This window comes from Aquarana catesbeiana, linkage group LG03 (assembly GCF_042186555.1).
Source record: "Aquarana catesbeiana isolate 2022-GZ linkage group LG03, ASM4218655v1, whole genome shotgun sequence".
NCBI lineage: Eukaryota > Metazoa > Chordata > Amphibia > Anura > Ranidae > Aquarana > Aquarana catesbeiana.
Window position 1 is genome coordinate 267,817,321 of NC_133326.1, and position 22,727 is coordinate 267,840,047.

The 22,727-nt window shown below is 44.6% G+C and overlaps 1 protein-coding gene across 1 annotated transcript in view; it reads right to left on the reverse strand.

Annotated features, from left to right (window-relative positions):
- The window catches only part of TBC1D15 (TBC1 domain family member 15), a 186,881-nt gene that overhangs the window by 52,779 nt on the left and 111,375 nt on the right, over nucleotides 1-22,727 (reverse strand). The window contains exon 9 of the mRNA XM_073620035.1: nucleotides 14,108-14,211. Within this exon, the coding sequence (XP_073476136.1) occupies nucleotides 14,108-14,211 (104 nt within the window). The remainder of the gene's footprint in view (nucleotides 1-14,107; nucleotides 14,212-22,727) is intronic.

Genomic DNA, 22,727 nt, shown 5'->3' on the forward strand with positions numbered 1-22,727 from the left:
CTGTTACCATTTACCACAGGCTTGTTTTTAAAGCCCTGCAGGTGAGGGCATATCTGAAGGGGGAGAAGTGCACATTGCATGAAGACACCATTTGTTTAATTTTTTTGATATGTTCATGAACTTTTTCTTGCTTATTAATATTGAGGACTGTGTATAACACACACTGAGCACTTGCACTTTTTTCATCTGCTAATGAGTGCCTGCACTATAATTGGGGATATTTTACTTAATTATCCTATCATCTGTTTATTTATTTTATATTACCATTTTTAGTATATTGCATAATTCTTAGTGCCGCACATTGGGTATATATGTTTACATTGTCACATTTTGAGAAAGTGGTGAGTGCTGGCAGCTATTTCATAGTATTTATTATTTTTCTGGGCCTTTAGATTTTTCTGAGTTTTTAGTTTTGGCAGCTCACAAGGTTATATATATATATATATATATATATATATATATATATATATATATATACAGACACACACACACATACATACACAGACTTCTGACGTACTCTGACGTTCCTCGCCGTAGCGAGGTCCAACGGAAGTGGGGGCAAGGCACCAGTCAAAAATAGGTACCCGCTCCTAAAGGTCGGCCGATTATTTTTGCAAATTCGGCCAATTAACACTGACCGCACCATGCCCTGTAGACCCACAAGTGTTCCTCCTCCCTTCCCCACACTCCATTGGCAGAGCGGCGCTTGACACTTGCCAGAGCTGCTGAGTGTGTGAAACTGACATATGTAACTGAATGCAGAGAGAAAGGAGCTGTCAAAATTCAGCGTTGATGTTAGGGGCAGGACCCAGCAGCTATCAAACACAAGACAATGGGATGGGATCTGGGTGGGCTGCTATGTGTATGTGCCCCCACCCCCTTTCTTAAGCATTAAATCATTTGCTGGTGTTTGATAGCTGCTGGGTCCCGCCCACCGCCGACATCACCGCTGAATTTTGTGTGTAGTTCCACTTTAATGACTTCTTCAGTAACTGATGTTTGCCTTTCTCGGTTTTGGTAAAACTCCCCCCAACAAAAAAAAAAAGAAGTAAAAATAATAAATTGACATTTTTCCTGCAAAAATAATTATATTTAATATTTTTAAAGTTGCACTTAGCCTTGAAGAGCTATTTGTGTTAAACATTTCCTATTTTTCTTGAACAATACCTATTTCTACCAGGGCTGTGTTATTTGTAGTACATATTATGGAAATATTTATAGATATATATACCATCTAATGGTATAAACTTGCTGCAGCCACTACTTAATCACAGTCATGTTAAGTAAGCTGAAATGTTTGGAGAGGAGTATGAGCCTCAGTCAGTAAAAGCTGCCTAATCAGATGTGATAAGCAGAAGAGATGTGGGTAATGGAAAGTGAGCTACACAGTAAGCAGGAAGGCAGCTTACAGCCCTGGAGCAAACAAACTGAGCAGAAAAAGTCCTGAAGAAACAAATGCAGTATGCATGTATATCTAGCTGGGAAGTGAAGCACAAGGTAAACAGAACAGTGACACAGCCGTCTCCCCACCCATGACAATCTGCAGTGCATTGCGCTAGACTGCTCCGTGCCAATACTAAACACAGGTCACTGACTTAAATGAAAAGCAGTACAGATTACACTGCACAAGTGAAACCTTCACATTTCATTTTAAAATCTCAGAATAATAGAAAAAATAAAAATATCTGTCAAATAAATAAACCCCACTGTGACTAAACAAACATATGCATTATACCATTAGCCAATACTGACAACCTAAAGAATACCTGTCAGATTCATACGCTGAGATTCTTACCTAGTCATCAGGATTTCTATGAAAGTGTCAGTGCTTTCAGAGTTCATTATTCTATAAAACCCCAAATGTCTTACATTTGCAATCCAGGCAAACAACTAACACATGGAAAGATTTGTAATTCTGTTCAGGCAGTCTCGTGATCCATGCAAGCCTGATGGAAACACTCACCCAGATTCCCAAGCTTATTATTATCTACTGCAGTTAAAGCTTGTGAGAAACTCTGGTTATATTAATTCAGAGTTGAAGTTTGCAGCTGACACGTTATGATAACAATTCATAGCTTTTTTGCAGCAAAGTGCCCATCCATGGCTGCACACTGCCCTCCTCAAGTTTCTCTAATTCCTAGCAGTCCCCACCTAGCAACACAATGCCCCGGCAGAGACCAAGGAAGCAGAGATCCACATTCTTGCACGAATTGTATGTAAAGAAGCTTACATTTTTAAAAAGACTATATAAATGGATCAAAAAGTATTCATATATCTGCCTGGTTAAATATAAAGATGGCCACTGAACTCACAGGACAGTCAGATGCAGGAATGAGTAGTGCAGGTTTCTTTCCTGCAGTGGAATTACTTACACTGATCTCACTGCACACTGTGAGTTTCTCACAGAGTATATCAGAAGCTGTGTACAGCCTGTCTCTTTTTCTCGCAGGAGGATATCCTGCATCATCTAGTCCTTTCCTCCCCAGCTTTACTGTTGCTGGCGCACCCCTTATAGGACCTGAGCACGCATTATGGTGTGCAAAATGTGCATTGTGTATGCAGGCTGTGTTGCTACAATGCATCAGAGGATTTCCTTTTTTTTTTTTTTTTTTTTAACTTTTTTACATTTATTTAAATGAGTTGTAATACATATGTTTGCATTGTGCGTGTGCAGAAGTCAGTCAACCCAGCACACAGGGACAGTGCTGACAATGTAAGCTGAGCTGCATGTGCACAGCTTGGGTTACATACCTCAGAAGACTGCGAGCAGACAGGTAGGTGTATTTTATTGCAGCAGCGTTTTCCACTATAATGGCCTGCCCGCGCGCAGTCTATGCTAAATAGCTTCCAGTTCCGCTTTAAGTTCCTCTTAAAGTGGTTGTAAACTCCTTTATACAAGCCTGTAATAAGGATTACCTGTAGGTACTGTAAATATCTCCTAAACCCGCACGGTTTAGGAGATATTTATCATATACGCTTGCGCCGACGTCATTGGCACATGCACGGTAAAGAAATGGCCCTCCGTGCCGTGGCCCCCGGAAAGGAATGGAAGTGCCGCAAGTGCCACATAATGGGCTAGGATGCAACATGCTTTTACTTTGCAGGGGAAAAAAAGAGGAAGTAAAACCCATCAGGGTTTACTTTCTCTTTAAGTCCTACTACTTATCTACTTTGATAACAGAACAAATTGGAGTTATGGCCTAATAGCAAAATATTATTATCAGTGTGACATAAATGGGGAATAAAATGTAAAAAGAAATAAAAAAAACTGTTGAGTAAGTACAACAAGCCTGAGTATGTGTTTAACCGCATCAGCCCCGGAAGATATGGCTGCTGAATGACCAGGCCATTTTTGGCGATTCAGCACTGCGTCGCTTTAACTAACAAGTGCGCGGTCATGTGACACCCAAACAAAATTGATGTCCTTTTTTTCCCCACAAATAGAACTTTCTTTTGGTGGTATTTTATCAACTCTGCGGTTTTTATTTTTTGCGCTAAAAAAAAAAAAAATTGCGACAATTTTGAAAAAAAAAAAAAAAACGAAATATTTTGTACTTTTTGCTATAATATCCCCATTATCCCCATTTTTTTTTAAAAAAAAGCTAATTTTTCCTCAGTTTAAGCTGATATGTATTTTTGGTAATAAATATATTGATTGGTTTGCGCAAAAGTTATAGCGCCTACAAAATAGGGGACAGATTTATAGCATTTTTGTTATTTTACTGGTAATGACGGCGATCTGCGATTTTTATATCGGGACTGCGACATTATAACGGACACATTTGACAAATTTTTTGGGACCATTGGCATTTATACAGTGATCAGTGCTATAAAAATGCACTGATTACTGTAAAAATGTCACTAGCAGGGAAGGGGTTAACACTGGGGGGCGATCAAGGGGTTAACTGTGTTCCCTCTCTGTGTTCTAACTGAAGGGGGGATGGGACTGACTAGGGGAGATGACAGATCGCTGTTCATACTTTGTATGAACAGACGATCTGGGGGGGCGTGGCTTAGCAATGGCCGAGTAGAGACGTGTCCTGAAGGAGCTCCCGGTTTGAACCGACCTTCACCGGCCACTAGCTACCTTTTCACTCATGTGAGCACGGCATGAACACCCCTACACCATACGGGACACGATCAACGACCAGACACCAAACTTCCCAACTTACCATCCGCCGCTTTTTGAGAGATCCTCAGCGGCACTCACCAGGCCCCATTGTAACTGCACCGCGTGAACCCCATACGGCGCGGATTCCTACTACAACACAGACTTCTGCTCGATTACCTCTGCAGATGCCAGACCTCTCTGCGGGAACACCGGACGTTTTTCCGTGGGACTATGGAGGATTCCACCCAAACACAGAGCCGGCTTGATGCAGACCTAAGGGCCATGCTTTAGGCCCTGCCCACGAGAGCAGATATCGAAACTCTGATCCAGCGCATTGAAGAAGCACACAACAGGGATATCCAGGAGGTGCGTGCGGATCTCCACACAGTGACTGACCGTGTAGCCTCCGGAGAGACAGTAGTTGCAGCACTGGAGTCTCGAGTACAGGCACTTGAACGAGGGAACGACAACCACACCAGGGAGGCGCAAGAGATGCAGTTGCACCTAGAGGAAATGGAGGATCGCAGCCGCCACAATAATTTGCGGCTGCGAGGCATCCCAGAAGCCACAGGGCCAGAGGACCTACAAGTGACGCTGACGGCTATCTTTTATAGGATTCTGGAGGCGCCACCGCCATCACTGGAAATAGATCGGGTTCATCGCACATTGGGCCCCAAACCTACAGACCCCTCCAGGCCACGTGATGTACTGTGTAGACTGCACCGCTATGCGCAGTAAGAAGTTATACTGCGCAAGGCATGGGACATGGGAGATCTGGACTTTGACGGGGCACACATACAGATCCTCCCAGACCTATCTAGAGCAACGCTGCAGAGACGTGCTCTGATGAAACCAATCTTGGAAGTAGCGAGGAGACAGGGTTGCACGTACCGCTGGGGATACCCCCTGGCGGTCACCTTTCGCTCAACAGAGTCTTCCTTTACCCTCCGCAAGCCGGCTGATTTACCAGATCTCTTTACATTTCTGGGCACGGAACCTATCTCAGTACCCAACTGGCTTCTGAAGATCCAGCCTTCCGGGGGCCGCTCGGGCCCAACTGCTAACAGGTTTGACCGACCCATCCGCTCTCAACGGAACATGAGCCGTCTCCGAGCTCCACCAACCGCTGGATCACGCGAGTCCTAATGGTCCCGCATTTCTACAGATTTCACTTAAAGAGCTGACTTTATTATTATTCTGTTGATGGGTCCCCCCTGACCCGGGTGCCCCCGTGCCCTCCCCCCCTATGTCTTGTTCCCATGCCACCCTTCCGGGATCTCCCTTGGCTCGCCAGTACTCCCCCCAGTGCTTGGAGGATGAGGGAATGCGGAGAGACAAACTGCCTCATTTGTTTGCTGGGCGTCTGAATATCTCTACTGATAAAACTAGATTGTTGCCCCCCTACTAGCCACAAAACTCTGGCACCCTGTGGACTCCGCTTGAACCCTGGGGGAAGACAGGAGGGGCCATGTTGTTTAAAGTTGCCTGGACTTTACCCTGGGGGGGATGCTTGAAGAGAAGGCGGGAATGGAGACCGCCCGTTCGACCCACCCGAGTACGAAGCCCTCTGGTGCTGGGGTTTGGGGTCCCCCGCTTTCCCCCTCCCCCCTGCTGTTACGCCATGATATATGAGTCCAGAGTCCTGCTTGTCTGTACCCTAGCACGAGACCGATAATGGAGCTGAGAAGCAAAACTTTTTGAGACAAGACATATAAGAGTCCTTACTCCGTCTAATGCAGATCTGCTTAGCAGAAGTTGTTCCAGTCGAAGTCCCCGGGGAGACAGAGGAAACACTACTTTACACCGACCGGACAGGTGAGGTTCAGTGGTAAAAGTCTGGACTGCTGGACTGGATGGACAGGAGTCCGGTTAAAGACATGACTATCCAACCTAACACTGAACAAATATGTCACTGGAGCACTTGGCGGGGTTCGGTGGTGGGGGGGGGGGGGAATCGGTTCTGATGGTGGACTGCATCTCCTCTCTTTTATGTGTCATTTAGTGGGAATGTTCAATGATGCCAGAGGAGAATGCACTGGTAAGGAACCCCGCATTTGATTGGTCGCTCCCTGTAGGGTGCCTCCATGGGCGCCGTGTGGGGGAGACCCGGGGGGATGTTTGATTGTGACCTATGGGGGGGTTCACATTCTGTTTATCAAGTCAGCTTAGGACTGTTGAATGTTTACATTTTGTTTTTGTAAAGTGTTATTGTTGCCGATTGAAGTTTCCCATATATTCGATCACGTTAGTATAGAAATATACAACGTATTTCCACTTACTGCTTTAATCAATACGCTAGATTTACCGCTGATAGCTCACGGATACATAAAAGTAATAGGCTGGGGAGGTTGGGAGGGGATCGGGACCCTCCTGAAAGCCCTTGCTGAACACACCCTCACTTAGGTTAGCGCTCGTTGCCCAGGTAACACTGGAGAGCGCAGTAGCAACTATTTTGCTGTCACTCTAGATACTCAGACACTCTGGTTAGCGTCCGCAACAGATTTATCCCCTCGGCGGCCGCAACATACACCCCTGTAGGAGAGGTCACCTCCAGGGGTGCACTCAACTCACACTCTTATTTCTTTTCCTCTCTCCTACTGACCCTATAAATCTCTACCCCTATTCCCCCCTCCACCTCTCCCACACCCTACCCTCCGTACCCACACGAACATGGATGAGATTAACATTGTCACGCTTAATGCAAAGGGACTTAATGTTCCTGAAAAAAGACGGATGCTGCTCAATGATATGAGACGCTCACGCGCAGATATTGTCTTGCTACAACAAATGCACTTCAGGGAAAATAAGTTTCCAATCCTCAAAAATAGATTCTACCCGACGGTATACCATTCTACCCATTCGGAAGCGAAGTCTAGAGGAGTCTCTATTCTAATATCGGCGAGCCTTCCATGGTCCCTAGCGGAAGTATCGACAGACCCGTTGGGCAGATTCCTATTCCTCAAGGGTCAGATTGGGGGAGTAAAAGTGACCATTGCAAACCTTTATGCCCCGAACTGCCAGCAAGACACTTATCAAAAGGCACTTAGCTGCCCTCGGTAAGTTCGCCGAGGGCCAACTTATAGTTGGCGGGGACCTCAACATACCCCTACTCCCGTCGGAAGATACATCTATGAGCAGATCATCCACCACCCCAGGCACACATAAGGCCATACATTTAGCTCTGCATGCATCACAGCTAGTCGACGTCTGGCGCCTTTTCCACCCTAGTGAATGAGACTACTCCTTTTATTCGCACCCCCACGATTCGTACTCACGGATAGACTATTTCCTTATCCCCCACAACCAACTTCAAGCTATCAAACATACATCAATTGGGTCCATTACATGGTCAGACCATGCCCCAGCCTCCCTAAGATATGCCCTGACTGACTTCTACAGAAACCAAAGGAAACCTTGGATGTTAAATGAGAGCCTGCTACAAGACCCTGAAGTACTAGCAGACGTGACAAAGGAAATAACCCACTACTTCCACACTAATAGTAGCCCTGACAGTGACGCGGGTCTGGTCTGGGAGGCCCACAAGGCGGTTATACATGGGGTACTCAAAGCACGGAGCGAGACTCAAACAATAAAGATCTACACAATTGACCCTGCTTCTTGATAAGCTTCAGACACTAGAAATTAGACACAAACAAACCCCGACTAGCCCACTTAGAAATGAACTTGACATGGTACGCATGCAGGTCACGGATATGCTTAATTTCAAAGCCAAGGCAGCACTCCAAATCTCACGTAAGAAAATGTATGAATCGGTTCTAAACCTGGTAAAGCCCCCGGACCAGACGGTCTTACGATTCAATATTACAAAACACTATTACCATCATTAGGAAGTCATTTTATTAAATTATTGAATGGCCTTGCCGAGGGGGGAACACTACATACTGCTACAATGCAGGCCCAAATAGCTGTCATCCCAAAAGAGGGTAAGGACCCAACCTGTTGTGGGAGCTACAGACCTATATCCTTACTTAATACGGACTTGAAAATATTCACCAAAATCTTAGCCACCAGACTACAAACACATCTACCTCACCTGGTCCACCTTGATCAAGTAGGCTTTGTCCCTACGAGATAGGCCAGGGATAACACCATTAAAGTCCTAAATTTACTTTACACTGCCACACACACCAAAACACCCAGCGTTTTTTTAAGTACTGACGCTGAAAAAGCATTTGACCGGGTCAATTGGTCATTTATGCTCGCTACACTACGACACGTAGGCCTGGGACGTAACATACTGAGATGGATCTCAGCGACATATACAACACCGTCGGCCAGGGTCAGGGCGAATGGGGTGGTCTCTGAATCTTTCTCGATCACTAATGGTACGAGACAAGGATGCCTGTTGTCCCCCTTACTCTTCGCCCTAACATTAGAACCATTCTTGTGCCACGTGCGAAAGAACCCCAACATATTAGGCATAACGATAAACCATACTCAACACAAAGTATCTGCCTACGCAGACAATCTTATGTTCACGCTCACTACACCCTCTATCTCCCTACCAAACTTATTACAGGAATTCGCAACATACGGAGCACTATCCAACTTAAGAATCAACTTCGCCAAATCAGAAGCGATGGGCATAGGGATACCGCAACCACGACTTACACACTTGCAAGTCAGTTTTAAACTAAAATGGACGACGACCGCATTAAAATACCTGGGCACATATATCCCACACATATTCTCGCAACTATTTAATCTTAATTTCCCACCCCTACTGAAAACAATTAAAACAATGCTAAACCAATGGAACACGGGTTTACACTCCTGGATAGGACGCTGTAACATTCTGAAAACGACAATTCTCCTGAAATTCCTATATCTCATGCAATCGCTCCCGATCTATATTCCTACATCCTATTTTAAAAAGGTACAATCCATGTTCACGGAATTAATATGGGCCAAAAAGAGACCCAGGCTTGCACACAAGCTCCTGATTTTGCCCAAACATCACGGTGGTCTGGCAGTGCCGGATATTCAGGCATATCACCACGCAGTCCATCTGGTGAGGTTAATAGACTGGTGCAAACACCAAAAAACCAAGCTTTGGACACAAATAGAGCAAGACCTAGGTATAGTCCCCCTCAAAAGGGCACCTTGGTGCTCCACGACCCTACCGACAAACAAAAAACCACCCACTGATAGGCAACACAGTAAAAATTTGTGCCCGACTAATCTCTCAAACAACCATTTCTTCCCTCAACTCACCTCTATACCTCATACTGGGGAACCCTGAATTTACACCGGGATTACAAGATGCGATCTTTCGGAGTGTGAGTGACACGGGCCTACACCAGACCTCCCACTTCATTACTGGAGGACGATGGTATACAATCGCGGAACTTTCAGATCCGGATGGCATGTTTCGCCTAGACTTCTTAAGGTCACGTCAGTTGGGACATTTCCTTCACCCCCTGAACCCCCCAGCAACATACGACACACCTCTCACAGCATTAGAAGATATATGTGACACGTCAGGAACCATTACACATACACTATCCTTAACCTACAAACTCCTAAACACACCACAAGAAGATTTCTGTCCCCCGAGACTAACTAAATGGGAACGGGAATTCAATTGCCACTTCAATTCAGCTAAATGCCAACGTATCCTTAGATTTACCCACAAGTTCTCCATATGCGCCAAAATTCAAGAGACAAACTATAAACTTCTATCCCGATGGTACAGAACTCCAGAACTACTCCACAAGTTTTTCCCGGGGACACCTGATCGCTGTTGGTGATGCCAGATAGACAAAGGAACTCTGGTGCACATTTTCTGGTCTTGCCCCATCCTGGAGCACTTCTGGCGTACAATGAGAGAGAGAGAGAGAGAGAGAGAGAGAGAAATTTACAGAACACATTATACCAGACGACCCTGCTTTCTTTCTATTGCACGCCTCTGACATCTCGGAAAAAATATACAAAAAAATCTGTAATCAGACACCTAATAGACGCAGCCAAAGCCTGCATCCCGATTCTCTGGAAAGCCACATCGGCACCGGCAATCGCTACGTGGCTTACAAAAATAGATGAAATAAAACATATGGAAGATCTCATCCTCACAGCGCAAAATAGGCAAGAAATTTTCAATAAAACTTGGCGGTTATGGAACAGCTTCATATTCTCGGAGGAAGGTCAGGCATTGAGAAACCCCATCACAGCTATATGAAAACACTCCCTGAGACAAAAACACGCCTCCTCCTATTTTTAATTTCGATGACCTCATAACACCATGTAAAGATCCTAAGAACACTCCCCCTGAAACACCAGGTACGGGAGCCTGAACCCCCACTTCTCCCATCCCGTCCCCCTCTATCTCTGACCAATTCCCCCTTTTTTCTTTTTTGCTGATTCCTATTCTAATATTCTTTCTTACTATCTCTACCCACTCTAGTGGGGCACCTTCTCTTTAAACAAAAAGAAGAAAACGAAGGGACCGGGCGCACGGACCCAGACACTTAATGTTCTAGCCAAAGTTGTTACATACACACTCTCACACACGAGAAGGAAACTTATGTTATCATTGCATACCTAATAAAGAGTCACAGAGTTAATCACCAGAGCCACATACGACTCCTTTATATTAGATTGCAACAAGACATACTTTATGAACAGGAGTACTGTCTGACTAGATGTGCTTATTGTATATTCTGGTTGGTAAAAATGTTGGATTGTTAACTTTTGTACTACGGTGTATTATGTCGGGTCATGTTGGCCTCGTCTCTGTAATAAATAAATAATTAAAAAAAAAAAAAAAAAAAAAAGAAGAACAGACGATCTGTCTCTTCTGCCCTCAGAGAACTGGGATCTGTGTGTTTACACACACAGATCCCGGTTCTCGGTGTGTCTCTAGCGATCGCGGGAGCCCGGCGACACTCGCATTGGCTTTGGGGGTGAAAAGTCGGCGCGCACACTCCTAGTGGCCACAGGGTGAAGCGACGCAATGTCGTTTCGCCCAGCCGTGCTATTCTGCCGCAGTAAAACTGTGGCGGCTGGACCAGTGTGTACATTCTCATGCAGTTTACACAAGTAGGTAAGGGATGTTTTCTAATAGCATGCCTTTCTTTTTAACTACACTATACCTTATTGTGCTATTACAGCATTTTATAGGAGTGTCTAGCTTTACTTTGCCTGCCAAAAATTTTCAAGGAGCTTTTCTGATACATACAGTAATGCTCCCAGCCACACAATCATACATACAGTGCATCTGGAAAATATTCACAGCGCCTCACTTTTTCCACATTTTGTTATGTTACAGCCTCAAAAGTCTACAAACAATACCCCATAACGACAACATAAAAGAAGTTTGAAATCTTTGAAAAAAAAAAAAAAAAATCACATGTACATAAGTATTCTTAACTTTTGCTCAATACTTTACTGTATTTTACTGTACCCTCAACACATTAGCACATTTGGCACCAATTACAGCCTCAAGTCTTTTTGAGTATGATGCTACAAGCTTGGTACACCTATTTTTGGGCAGTTTCTCCCATTCTTCTTTGCACGACCTCTCAAGCTCCATCAGGTTGGATGGGGAGCGTAGGTGCACAGCCATTTTCACATCTCTCCAGAGATGTTCGTGTTCAAGACTGGGCCACTCAAGGACATTCACAGAGTTGTCCCGTAGCCACTCCCTTGTTATCTTGGCTGTGTGCTGGTCGTTGTCCTGCTGGAAGATGAACCCATTCTGAGGTCCAGAGCGCTCTGGAGCAGGTTTTCATCAAGGATGTCTCTGTACATTGCTGCATTTATCTTTCCCTCGATCCGGACTAGTACATTAGCTTATTTTATACAATACATTTTTGAGTTAAAGCGGTATTACACTACCCAGCCTATTTTTTTTTCTATATGAACCGAGGACATCTATATTGAAAGATCTAAGGATTTGCAGAGTACATTAACCTTGCGCCCAGTGATGGTTCTACTGCTTGCCTAACCAAACTTAGCTGTGCAGTCGCATCCCCTGAGGTGAGCGCAATCACACAGGGAGGGAGCACGTGTGTGAAGTCACCGAGAGTTTTAACCCTGAAGTACTATCACAAGTCACTGAGGCATTTTTCTTTGGAGCACTGTATATAGATCAATTGACCTTTTAAAGAGTGATTATGATTTTCATTATTTTTTATGTGTAAAATTAATTGTTCACATTGGTTTATTGCACTTTAATACTGATATTATTTACAGCATATATTCTTTACATTTGCACTTTATGGATTAGAATCATGTTTGAATGTTAATTATGCAATATTGAAGCAGATCAATTCACTCAGAATGGCACAATATTTTTTTAAATTTACAATTCTTACTTGCATTTGCAAGTTATTCATACAGCGCAGCACAATATATATACAAAGGAAAACAATGCTACCCATTATATATCAGCATTCGTTTTTTTTTTTTTTTTTTTTTTTTTTTTTTTTGCATGTCTCATGTTATGGCATAGAGATGATGCCCCTTAAAAACTGCTCTCATGAATAGATCAACTGAAAGTAAAAAGGTAAAATCTAACTAAAGTGGGGTACAAACTATAAGAAAATCGGGCGAACGTTCGCCCGATTTTTCTCGATGTTTCACAGCAAATGGGAACCGATGAAAGAACATTTGTACGGAAATTCCTATGAATATTCTCGTACGACAAAGACTTTTTTTTGTTGTTTATGGTTTCTGATCGTGCGCAGTCTTTCAGATTTTACTCGTACGAAAACGGTACATATTAAAAACGAAAATCATTCGTTCTGTTCCCGTACGAAACATTTTGGAGTTTGCCCCATCGGGAATTTTCGTACGGAATCGGCTGTCAAAAGTTGTGTACACACTATACGAAAATCGTACAAAAATTCTTTGGATGAAAACGTTCGCCCGATTTTCTTATAGTGTGTATGAACCTTTACTCTACTCACACGATCAGAAAATCGGACGATCGTCTGTTTTTTTTTGTATGATAGTCGTATATCGAACTTGAAGAGTTTACTAAAGCTATGAAAATTCTCGTACGACAGAATAAAAAAAATCAGAACTGATGTCATGTGTTGTAATGTATTTGTATTGTATTTTCGGACGACAACTGTACTGATTAAAACAAAAATCGTATGATCTGGTATTGTACGATAAAAATTTTCGTGCATGTCCGATAAAATAATATTGGATGAACTGTCGTGATCGGCTCTCAGAAGCTCTGTACTAACGATCTGATTATCGTACGATCGCGTTAAAATCTGATTTTTGGATCTTGTTTACGAGCCATTAACCTACCCTCAGCCACATACTAATGGCCCGTACACACGATCTGAAAATCGAAAGAAAAATACCAATTTTGACGAGATCGATAATACGATAAGAATACGATAATTGGAATGATAATTCTCTCGTACGATACCAGATCGCACGATTTTTGTTTAATCAGTACGTTGTCGTCCGAAAATACAATACAAATACACTACAACACGACATCACTTCCGATTTTTTATTCTGTCGTACGAGAATTTTGGTAACTTTAGTAAACCCTTCAGGTTCGATATACGACTAGCATGCAAAAAAAAAAACCGGATGATCTGTCGTCCGATTTTCAGATTGTGTGTCTACGGGGCATAAGCCTAATCTATCTAGCCTGTTCTGCACAAGCTACAGTTCGGTCCCATGCTATGCGGCTTCAGTGTGTAGGGGAGGCAGCCAACAATGGAAGCCCCATAGTAACTCCATGGGTGACATCACTTCCCAGCCGTTGTTGTCTTTCTCTTGCACACAGCATCCTCCACTGGAGACTGGACCAGAGCAGCTACAGAAAAAGTAAGTATAGCAATTTTTTCTTTACAGGGCTAGATAGATTGGGCTTAGAATGCGGCTGAGAGTAGGTTTAGAGTTAGTAAGGTTTTGCCTTTACTTTCACTTTAAACCTAAATGTATGTGCCCATTTATATCTGGTTACATGCAACATATAAAGTTGGCAACATTTATCCAAGTACATACGTTTTCCTTTTGTGCAGCTGAATCCGTTCTTCTCTTGTGCTGTTCCATGGAAAATAGCCCAACAAAAACTTCCAAGCCTCCTTTCTTATGGCATGGCAGAGCCCCTGCAGGAAAACACAACTGCAATTAGCCCTTCCACCTTAACTGCAGTAAAATGTTTGTATAAGTTTATGAAAGTTGAATTTAAAATTAAGAGTTCAGCTTAGATTATTAGACACCAGTAAAAGTAGCTTTACAGATGCAGTTCATAAAACTCAAAAGCACCGAGCAAGGCTGAAAATCAATAAAGCCATCCTTTTAATAAGAAATAGTGTACAAAGCCTTCACTACAAAGATTATCGCCGTCTTAGATGCATAGGCTGCTCTGAACATGTGAGGATATGCTCATGTTGTAAAGAGATTACAAGGACTGCTTTGGTGATATAAGGAGGTCAGTGAGTACAGTATCTCAACGCTTCACAAGTGACATTTTGGATGCAGCAAAAATACATCACTCTGTATTTGTAAAAAAGAGCAAATGGGTTTCTGGGAAATGCATTTGTGAACTCAAGTGATTAAGATTATGCTATCGCTACCAAATACAAAAGGTTCCTGCTTATCAAGTTCAAAGAGGAGCTGTCAAATGTGGAACTACAAAAGTGACTAGTCACAGCAAAAAAAGCAATGTACTGAGCAGTGGAGAGAAATTAAATGTTGACAAGATGTGATGAAAGTAGCATGGATTCTGGAAATAACTAAGCAGAATATTGAAATAGAGTTACACATAACTACCCTGGCTTTACACTTGATTTACTTTGTGATAAACACCAAGCGAGAGGATGTGGGAAATGATGGAGCTTTTATAAATGAGTTTTAAATAATGCTTACACCTCAGTTGCCGTCTGTTATCTTTTTGGAAATGTAAGGCTTATTTTATAATCAATTTAATTTGATATGTATTCCCTAAATGAAAAGGCATTTAAAGTAAAGATATTTTAAAAATAAATAAATAAAAGACTGTAATGCAGAGAACAAAACAGTAAAGTATTAAAATGTGAAATTATTTGTCTTTAACCACTTCAATACTAGGCACTTTCGCCCCTTCCTGCCCAGGACAATTTTGAGCTTTCAGCGCTGTCGCAATTTGAATGACAATTGCGCGGTCATACAACACTGTACCCAAACTAAATTTTTATCATTCTCTTCCCACAAATAGAGCTTTCTTTTGGTGGTATTTGATCACCTCTGCAGTTTTTATTTTCTGCTAAACAAACTAAAAAAGACCGACATTTTTGAAAAAAGAAAAAAAAAAGTTTTTCTTTGTTTCTGTTATAAAATTTGGTTTTCTCCTTCACCGACAGGCACTGATGAGTCGGCAATGATGGGCACTGAGTTGGCACTGATAAGGTGGCACTGATATGTAGTACTGATGGGCACTGATATGCAGCACTGATGGGCACTGACAGGCGGCATTGATGGGCACTGACAGGTGGCATTGATGGACACTAATAGATGGCACTGATGGGCAGCACTGATTGGGCAGGTACTGATAGGTGTCAATGCTGGGCACTGATTGGCACTGTGAAGGACACTGATTTGTACTGTGGTGGGCACTGATTGGCACTTTATTGGGCACTGGCAGGGGGTTATGATGGGGCTTTGACTGGGCAGCAATTGGCAGCTTATGGGTATATTTGATGGGGGCTGTGCTGATAATCAGTGTGCTGATAATCAGCACAGACCCTCCCTCTGACAGGGAGAGCCGCCGATCGGCTCTCCCTGTCAGCACGAACCGAGGAATGCTGTAATACCAGCACTTCCTAGTTCTCGCGATGATCAGCTGTGATTGGTCACAGCTGATGACGAGATAGGAAGCCTCTGTGAGAGGCTTCTTATCATGAACAGAGATGCGGCACAGACTGACACGACGCACTTGCAATCGCCGCGCTGGGCTCCCCCGCGGGCGCGCACCGGCATGTTATCCTGCTGGACGTCATATGACACCCAGTCAGGATAACAGAACCACTTCCCGGCCTTCATTCTTTTATAGGCTTTGCGGGAAGTGATTAATGTTTAAACCCTCTCACCCAAATCAATTATGTGCCACGATTGATTGCATCAGAAAAATGCTGAAGAGCTGAAAGTGTTTCAAAAACCTATTTTAGGCCTCATGCACACTGGGTTATAAAAATGTCGCTTTTACAAGTATTTGGCTTTTTTTTTTTTAGCCTGTAAAATCACTTCTGTGTAATCCTGTGTGTCCATGCATACATAGGCAAGTAAAGGCATAGTAAAAGACCGTTTACAGTTAAAAAAAAACAAAAAACAAAAACACCAAACAGGTATGTTCTGGAGTGGAGTAGAAGAGCTGAAAAAACGCTGAACGTGCCAAAATGCTAGACGCGTCTAGCGTTTGAGCATTCGACGCACTCCAATGGGCAGAATACATTAATATTCTGGCCAAACATCTAAACTTACGTGCAATACACGCCTTTAGGAGCGTTTAACAGCTTTTCTCCTACCAGGAGTTCTGATGTTCAGAGGGGCTAAACAGACACCCTGTGTGCATGAGGCCTAACAAAGAAGCATAACATATAATAGTGGTTAGCACTTCTGCCTAGCAGCACTAGGGTCGTTGGTTTGAATCCCAAACACGACACTACCTGCCTGAGTCTGCATGTCCTCCCTGTGCAAGTTTCCTCTGGGTACTTTGGTTTCGGCAAAATACTCATACTTTTGGCTCTGTATGCCACCAGAATAAAATTAAATTGAAACAATCCAAATTAATTTGAAGTGCAGACTTTCAGCTTTAATTCAAGGGGTTGAACATAAATATCAAGTACAAATTTTAGGAACCGCAACCATTTTTACACACAGTCGTCGTTTCTCCCCCATTTTTAGGGGCTCAAATGTAATTGGACAAAATAATATAATCATAAATAAAATGTTAATTTTTAATATTTTGTTGAGAATACTTTACTGGCAATGACTGACTGAAGTCTGGAACACATGGACATTACCAAAGACTGGGTTTTCTCCTTTCTGATGCTTTTCCAGGCTCTAACTGCAGCTGTCTTCAGTTGTTCTTTGTGGGTCTTTCTGCCTTTAGTTTTGCCTTCAGCAAGTGAAATGCATACTCAATTGGGTTGAGATCAGGTGAAGAATATTCCGCTTATTTTCCTTTAACAGCTCCTGGGTTGCTTTTGCAGTGTGTTTTGGATCATTGCCCATCTGTACTGTGAAGCACCGTCCAATCAACTTTGCTGCGTTTGGCTGAATCTGGGCTGACAGCATATCTCTAAACACTGCAGAATTCATCTGGCTGCTTCTTTCACATCATCAATAAACACCAATGACCCAGTGCCAATGGAAGCCATGCATGCCCATGCCATCACACTGCCTCCACCAGGTTTTACAGATGTCATTGTGTGCTTTGGCTCATGAGCTGTTCCGAGCCTTCTCCACACATTTTTTCCCATCATTCCTATACAGATTAATCTCAGTTTCATCCATTCAAAGAATGCTTTTCCAGAACTGGTCTGGCTTTTTTAAATGTTTTTTGGCAAAGTCGAATCTGGCTTTTCTATTCTTCAGGCTTATGAATGGTTTGCACCTTGTGGTGAACCCTCTGCATTTGCTCTCGTGAAGTCTTCTCTTGATGGTAGACCTTGACAAAGATACGCCTTGGAGAGTGTCCTTCACTTGTCTGGATGTTGTGAATAGGTTTTTTTTTAACCATAGAGAGAATCCTGCGATCATCCACCACTGTTGTCTATCGTGGACGTCCAGGCCTTTTTATGCTGCTGAGCTCATCAGTGTTTTCATCTTTCCTCAGAATGTACCAAACTGTTGATTTGGCCACTCCTAACGTGGCTGCTATCTATGAGGAATTTGTTTTGTTTTTGAAGCCTTACAACAGCCCGTTTCACTTGCATGGACAGCTCCTTTGAACACATGATGAAGGTTCATAGCAATAGATTCCAAATGCATATAACACACAGTTCGAATCACTCCAGACCTTTTACCGGCTTAATTGATAAAGAAATAACGAAGGAGTAGCCCACACCTGGCCATGAAACAGCTTTTGATTTAATTCTCCAATTACTTTTGGCCCCTTGAAAAAGGGGGATAGCTACTCTTAAGAACTGTAATTCCTAAACCCTTCCTCCAATTTGGATGTACATACCCTCAAATAAACCCAAGTGTGCGCACTTTCAGCCCATATCTATTATAGAACTACAGCTTGAATATGTTTTGGTAAAAAGAACTAAAATTGTGCAGAAGACCTGGTACATTTGGACCAGGTAGGATTCATCCCCACTAGGGAGGCAAGAGATAATATGACTAAGGTTATTAACTTGCTTTATGTTGCTAACGCGACATTTGATCGTGTTAATTGGACATTCATGTTCTCTGTCCTTCGCCATCTCGAATTGGGGGACACGATAATTAACTGGGTCACCAAAGTATATTCCAACCCTACTGCACAGATTAAGGCCAACGGTGTCCTCTCTGACCCTTTCCCCATAATGAATGGGACAAGGCAGGGATGCCCATTGTCACTACTATTTGCTTTGTCTCTATAACTGTTCCTTTGCAAAATCCCACTTTACCCAGACATACAAGGTTTAGTAATTGGAGACACCCAATACAACATTTCGGCATACGTGGATGATCTTTTCTTCTCCCTCACGAAACCCATCATATCACTCCCGAACCTTCCCAGGGAATTTGAAATTTACGGATCACTTTCCAACGTGAAGATAAATTTTACTAAATCGAAAGCCATGAGGTCGGGATCTTGCCCGATACCTTGATGACTTTAAAAATAGGATTTTTGTACTCACCGTAAAATCCATTTCTCTGGAGTTCATTGATGGACACAGCTCCATTCTCTTGACCGTAGGGTTATATCTTCCTCCTTTCAGGAGAGACTAGGCAGAACATGCATTGCATGTGAAAAAAACAGAACTATACAGTTCTGCCCAGGGAGCGGTCCCTCTGATATAACACCTCAGCCTGCCTCCTGCAGCTCAGTACGTCAACAAGCAGTATAACTTAATTAAAAGGTTGGGTGGGTGCTGTGTCCGTAAATAAACTCCAGAGAAAAGGATTTTACGGCGCGTACAAAAATCCTATTTTGTCTTTCGTTCATTGACGGACACAGCTCCATTCTCTTGACCGTAGGGACGTCCCCAAGCAGCGTCATAACGAGTGGTGGGAACAGCAAAATAGAACTTCACCCACAACCAGAATTGCTCCCCAAATGGAGAAGTTACCCTCTGAATCAACCACAGTAGAATCTGCGGGCGACATATGCATCAAACTGCATGGACAACAACATGAACTTTGTCCAACAAAAGAAAAGAATGTAAATTGCAACATTACACGGCCACCTGCAGAACTTTGCGGCCAAAGCAAGCATCCGAAGATGCGCTTACATCAACCTTGTAGAACTTGGTAAAGGTGTGAACGGATAACCAAGTCGCCGCCTTACACACTTGGGAAACTGACGCTTGATATCTGAAAGCCCAAGAAGTCCCAATTGCCCTAGTGGAATGGGCTCTGACAGGAAAGGGGGGCACCTGCCTCTTCAAGGTGTAAGCCTGGACCACGATCTGTCTGATCCACCCCGAAATGGAAGCCGACGAGACCACTAGCCCTTTTTCCAGACCAGCCACCGAAACAAACAGTGAATCTGACTTCCGGAAGGGAGCCGTGGCAGACATATACTCTTAGAGCCCGGACCACGTCTAGGGAATGGATGGACACCTCTTTAGGATGTGTCGGCTTAGGACACAGAGATGGTAACACAATGTCTTCATTGAGGTGAAAGGCCGAAACCACCTTTGGCAAAAAAGAAGGTTGCGGACGCAACACCACCTTATCCCTGTGGATAATCAGATAGGGTCAACAAGGGAATTTCCCTGATGTTCTCAAACGGTTTCTGAAGCGCCGACAGCACCAGGTTCAGATCCCACGGAGGTAGAGGTGGACGTACTGGAGGAACTACATGCCGAACCCCTTGCACAAAAGTGCGTAACAACGAGTGAGACGCCAGGGGTCGTTGGAAAAAACAGCCAAAGCTGAAATCTGTCCCTTAATGCTCAAGGCCAACTTCTGGTCCACTCCTCGCTGTAAGAACAGCAGGACTCTAGCCACCTAATAAGTACTTGGGCACCATCACATCTCCTCACACATGGAGATATTAGCCTTCCATGTACGATGATATATCTTCCGGGAAGAAGATTTCCTTGCCCTCAGCATAGTGTAAATGACCGAGTCCGACAGACCTCGGTTCCTTAGCACCTGGCTTTCAACAGCCACATCGTTAAAGCCAGCGATGGTAAAGCAGGATGAAGTATCGGGCCTTGCGATAGGAGCTCCTCCCGCACCGGCAACTGCCAAGGAGCATCCGCCAACAGGCGTATCAGGTCGGCGTACCAAAGACGCCGAGGCCAATCTGGGGCAATCAGTATGACTGGGATCCCCTCGGCCTCCACTCTGCGGAGCAGATGTGGTAACAGTTTGAGCGGAGGAAAGGCATAAATCAGCCCCCTCCTTTACTTTCTGCTCCCATAGAGCCACCAACGCGTCTGACGCGTCCGCCCAAGGATCTTTTGTCCTGGACACGAACCTCCGCACCTCTCGATTGAGCCAAGAGGCCAGAAGGTCCACATCTGGTGTGCCCCACCGCAGGCAAAGAAGCCTGAACACCTCCGGATGCAGAGCCCATTCTCCTGGGTCCAGCATCTGACAACTTAGATAGTCCGCCTGCCAGTTTTCTACTCCCGGGATGTATATAGCCGTCAGGGCCAGTACATGTCGCTCTGCCCAATGAAGGATGTGAGCGACCTCCCGTGCTGCGGCCGAGCTTCTCGTTCCTCCTTGATGGTTGACATATGCCACCGCCGTGGCTATGTCTGACTGGATCCTGATCGGACGTCCTTGTAGTCTCATCGACTATGTGGAGAGGCATAGCCTGATCGCTCGAAGCTCGAGCACATTGATCGGTAACTGGGATTCCTCCCTCGAACAGAGGCCCTGTGTCGATTGTACTCCCAATACTCCACCCCAGCCGGTCAGGCTGGCGTCTGTCGTGATCACCGTTCAATGATGAGGTAGGAACAATTTCCCGGACCGAAGGCCTGGAGATCTCAGCCACCAGAGAAGAGAGTCCCTGACTAACTGGCTCACCCGAATCTGTTGATCCAGAGATAACAGAGATTTATCCCATTTCGACAATATCTCCCTCTGCAAGACTCTGGTGTGAAATTGGGCGTACTGTACCGGCTCGAAGGAAGCCACCATAAGGCAGAAACGCAGCGACGACCACTTCACCGCGGTCCTGAGAGTCTGCAGCTTGTCTGAAGGGAAGAAACACTTCCACGGAGTCCAGCAGAAAGCCTAGGTATTCCAGACGTTGAGTCGGCACTAGCACCGACTTCTTGAGGTTCAACACCCACCCAAACTCTTGTAGCGTGTGCATGGTGATCGACACATCCTCCCTTAATTCTGAGGCGGAAGCTGTTCTCAGAAGGAGATCGTCTAGGTAACCCACGATTGCGATCCCACGTTGTCGCAACAACGCCAAAATTGGAGCTAATACCTTGGTAAAGACTCGGGGTGCTGAAGCCAGACCAAAAGGGAGAACCACAAACTGGTAGCGGTCTTCCCCTACTGCAAATCGCAGAAACCTCTGATGCCTGAGGCATATGGGTATGTGCAGGTACGCGTCCTGGATATCCAGAGACACCAGAGAGTCCCCCAGATGGAGTGCAGCGACTACGGAGCGAACTGATTCCATTCTGGACCTCTGTACTTTTAGGTCCAAGATTGGACGTACCCCTTCCTTTTCTGGAACAGACACTATTACTCCGCGGCTGAGCAGGTCCTTTACTGCCCCAAACAGGGCCTCCCGGCGAGCCAGGAATAAGGGTATGCTGTCGGACAGCCGAGAGGCCCACCGAACTGCAAACTCCCGAAGGCGACCCCCCACCCGTGTGTTGGGCGGGGGCAAACCTTCATGCAGTAGCACTTTTGGTAGCGGGCTTGCGAGGCCAGGGACGCTTCTGTCCCTCAGTAGTCGCTCTGTCAGACTGGGAACGTTTACCTGAGGTCCCCGGGCAGACGAAAAAGCCTCTTTTGAGCGGAAAAGGAGGGCCCTTGTCTGCGGCGTGGCTCCTTACCCTTCCTGGACTGTGAGAGCAAAGTGCTCTTCCCACCCGTGACATTCTTAAGGACTCACCACCCTGACCTAGAGCTGTGCCGTGCTGCTGCTGCATCCTGTGAGAATGCACAGGTGTCCTGGAACGAAAACCACACTGTTCTGAGCCCAGGGAACAGAGCTGTGTGGAGAAAAAGCGCGCCAGGCTACAAGAAAATGGCAGCCAGGTGTCCTGTACATAGGACAAAAACACAGGGAAATTGGCCCCCGAGCTCCGGGAAAATGGCCGCCACCCACGTTTTTCACAGGGCTAACAGAAAATGGCCGACATCACAACTGTACACACAGAGATGTACCTAGATAATGGCGCTGAACAGCGCTATGGCGGCAGCACACAGAAGCCCACAGACACCCAGAAACACAGTATCAGGGACACAGACAGCCAGCACAGCCGCCCCCATCAGGAATAAGAGC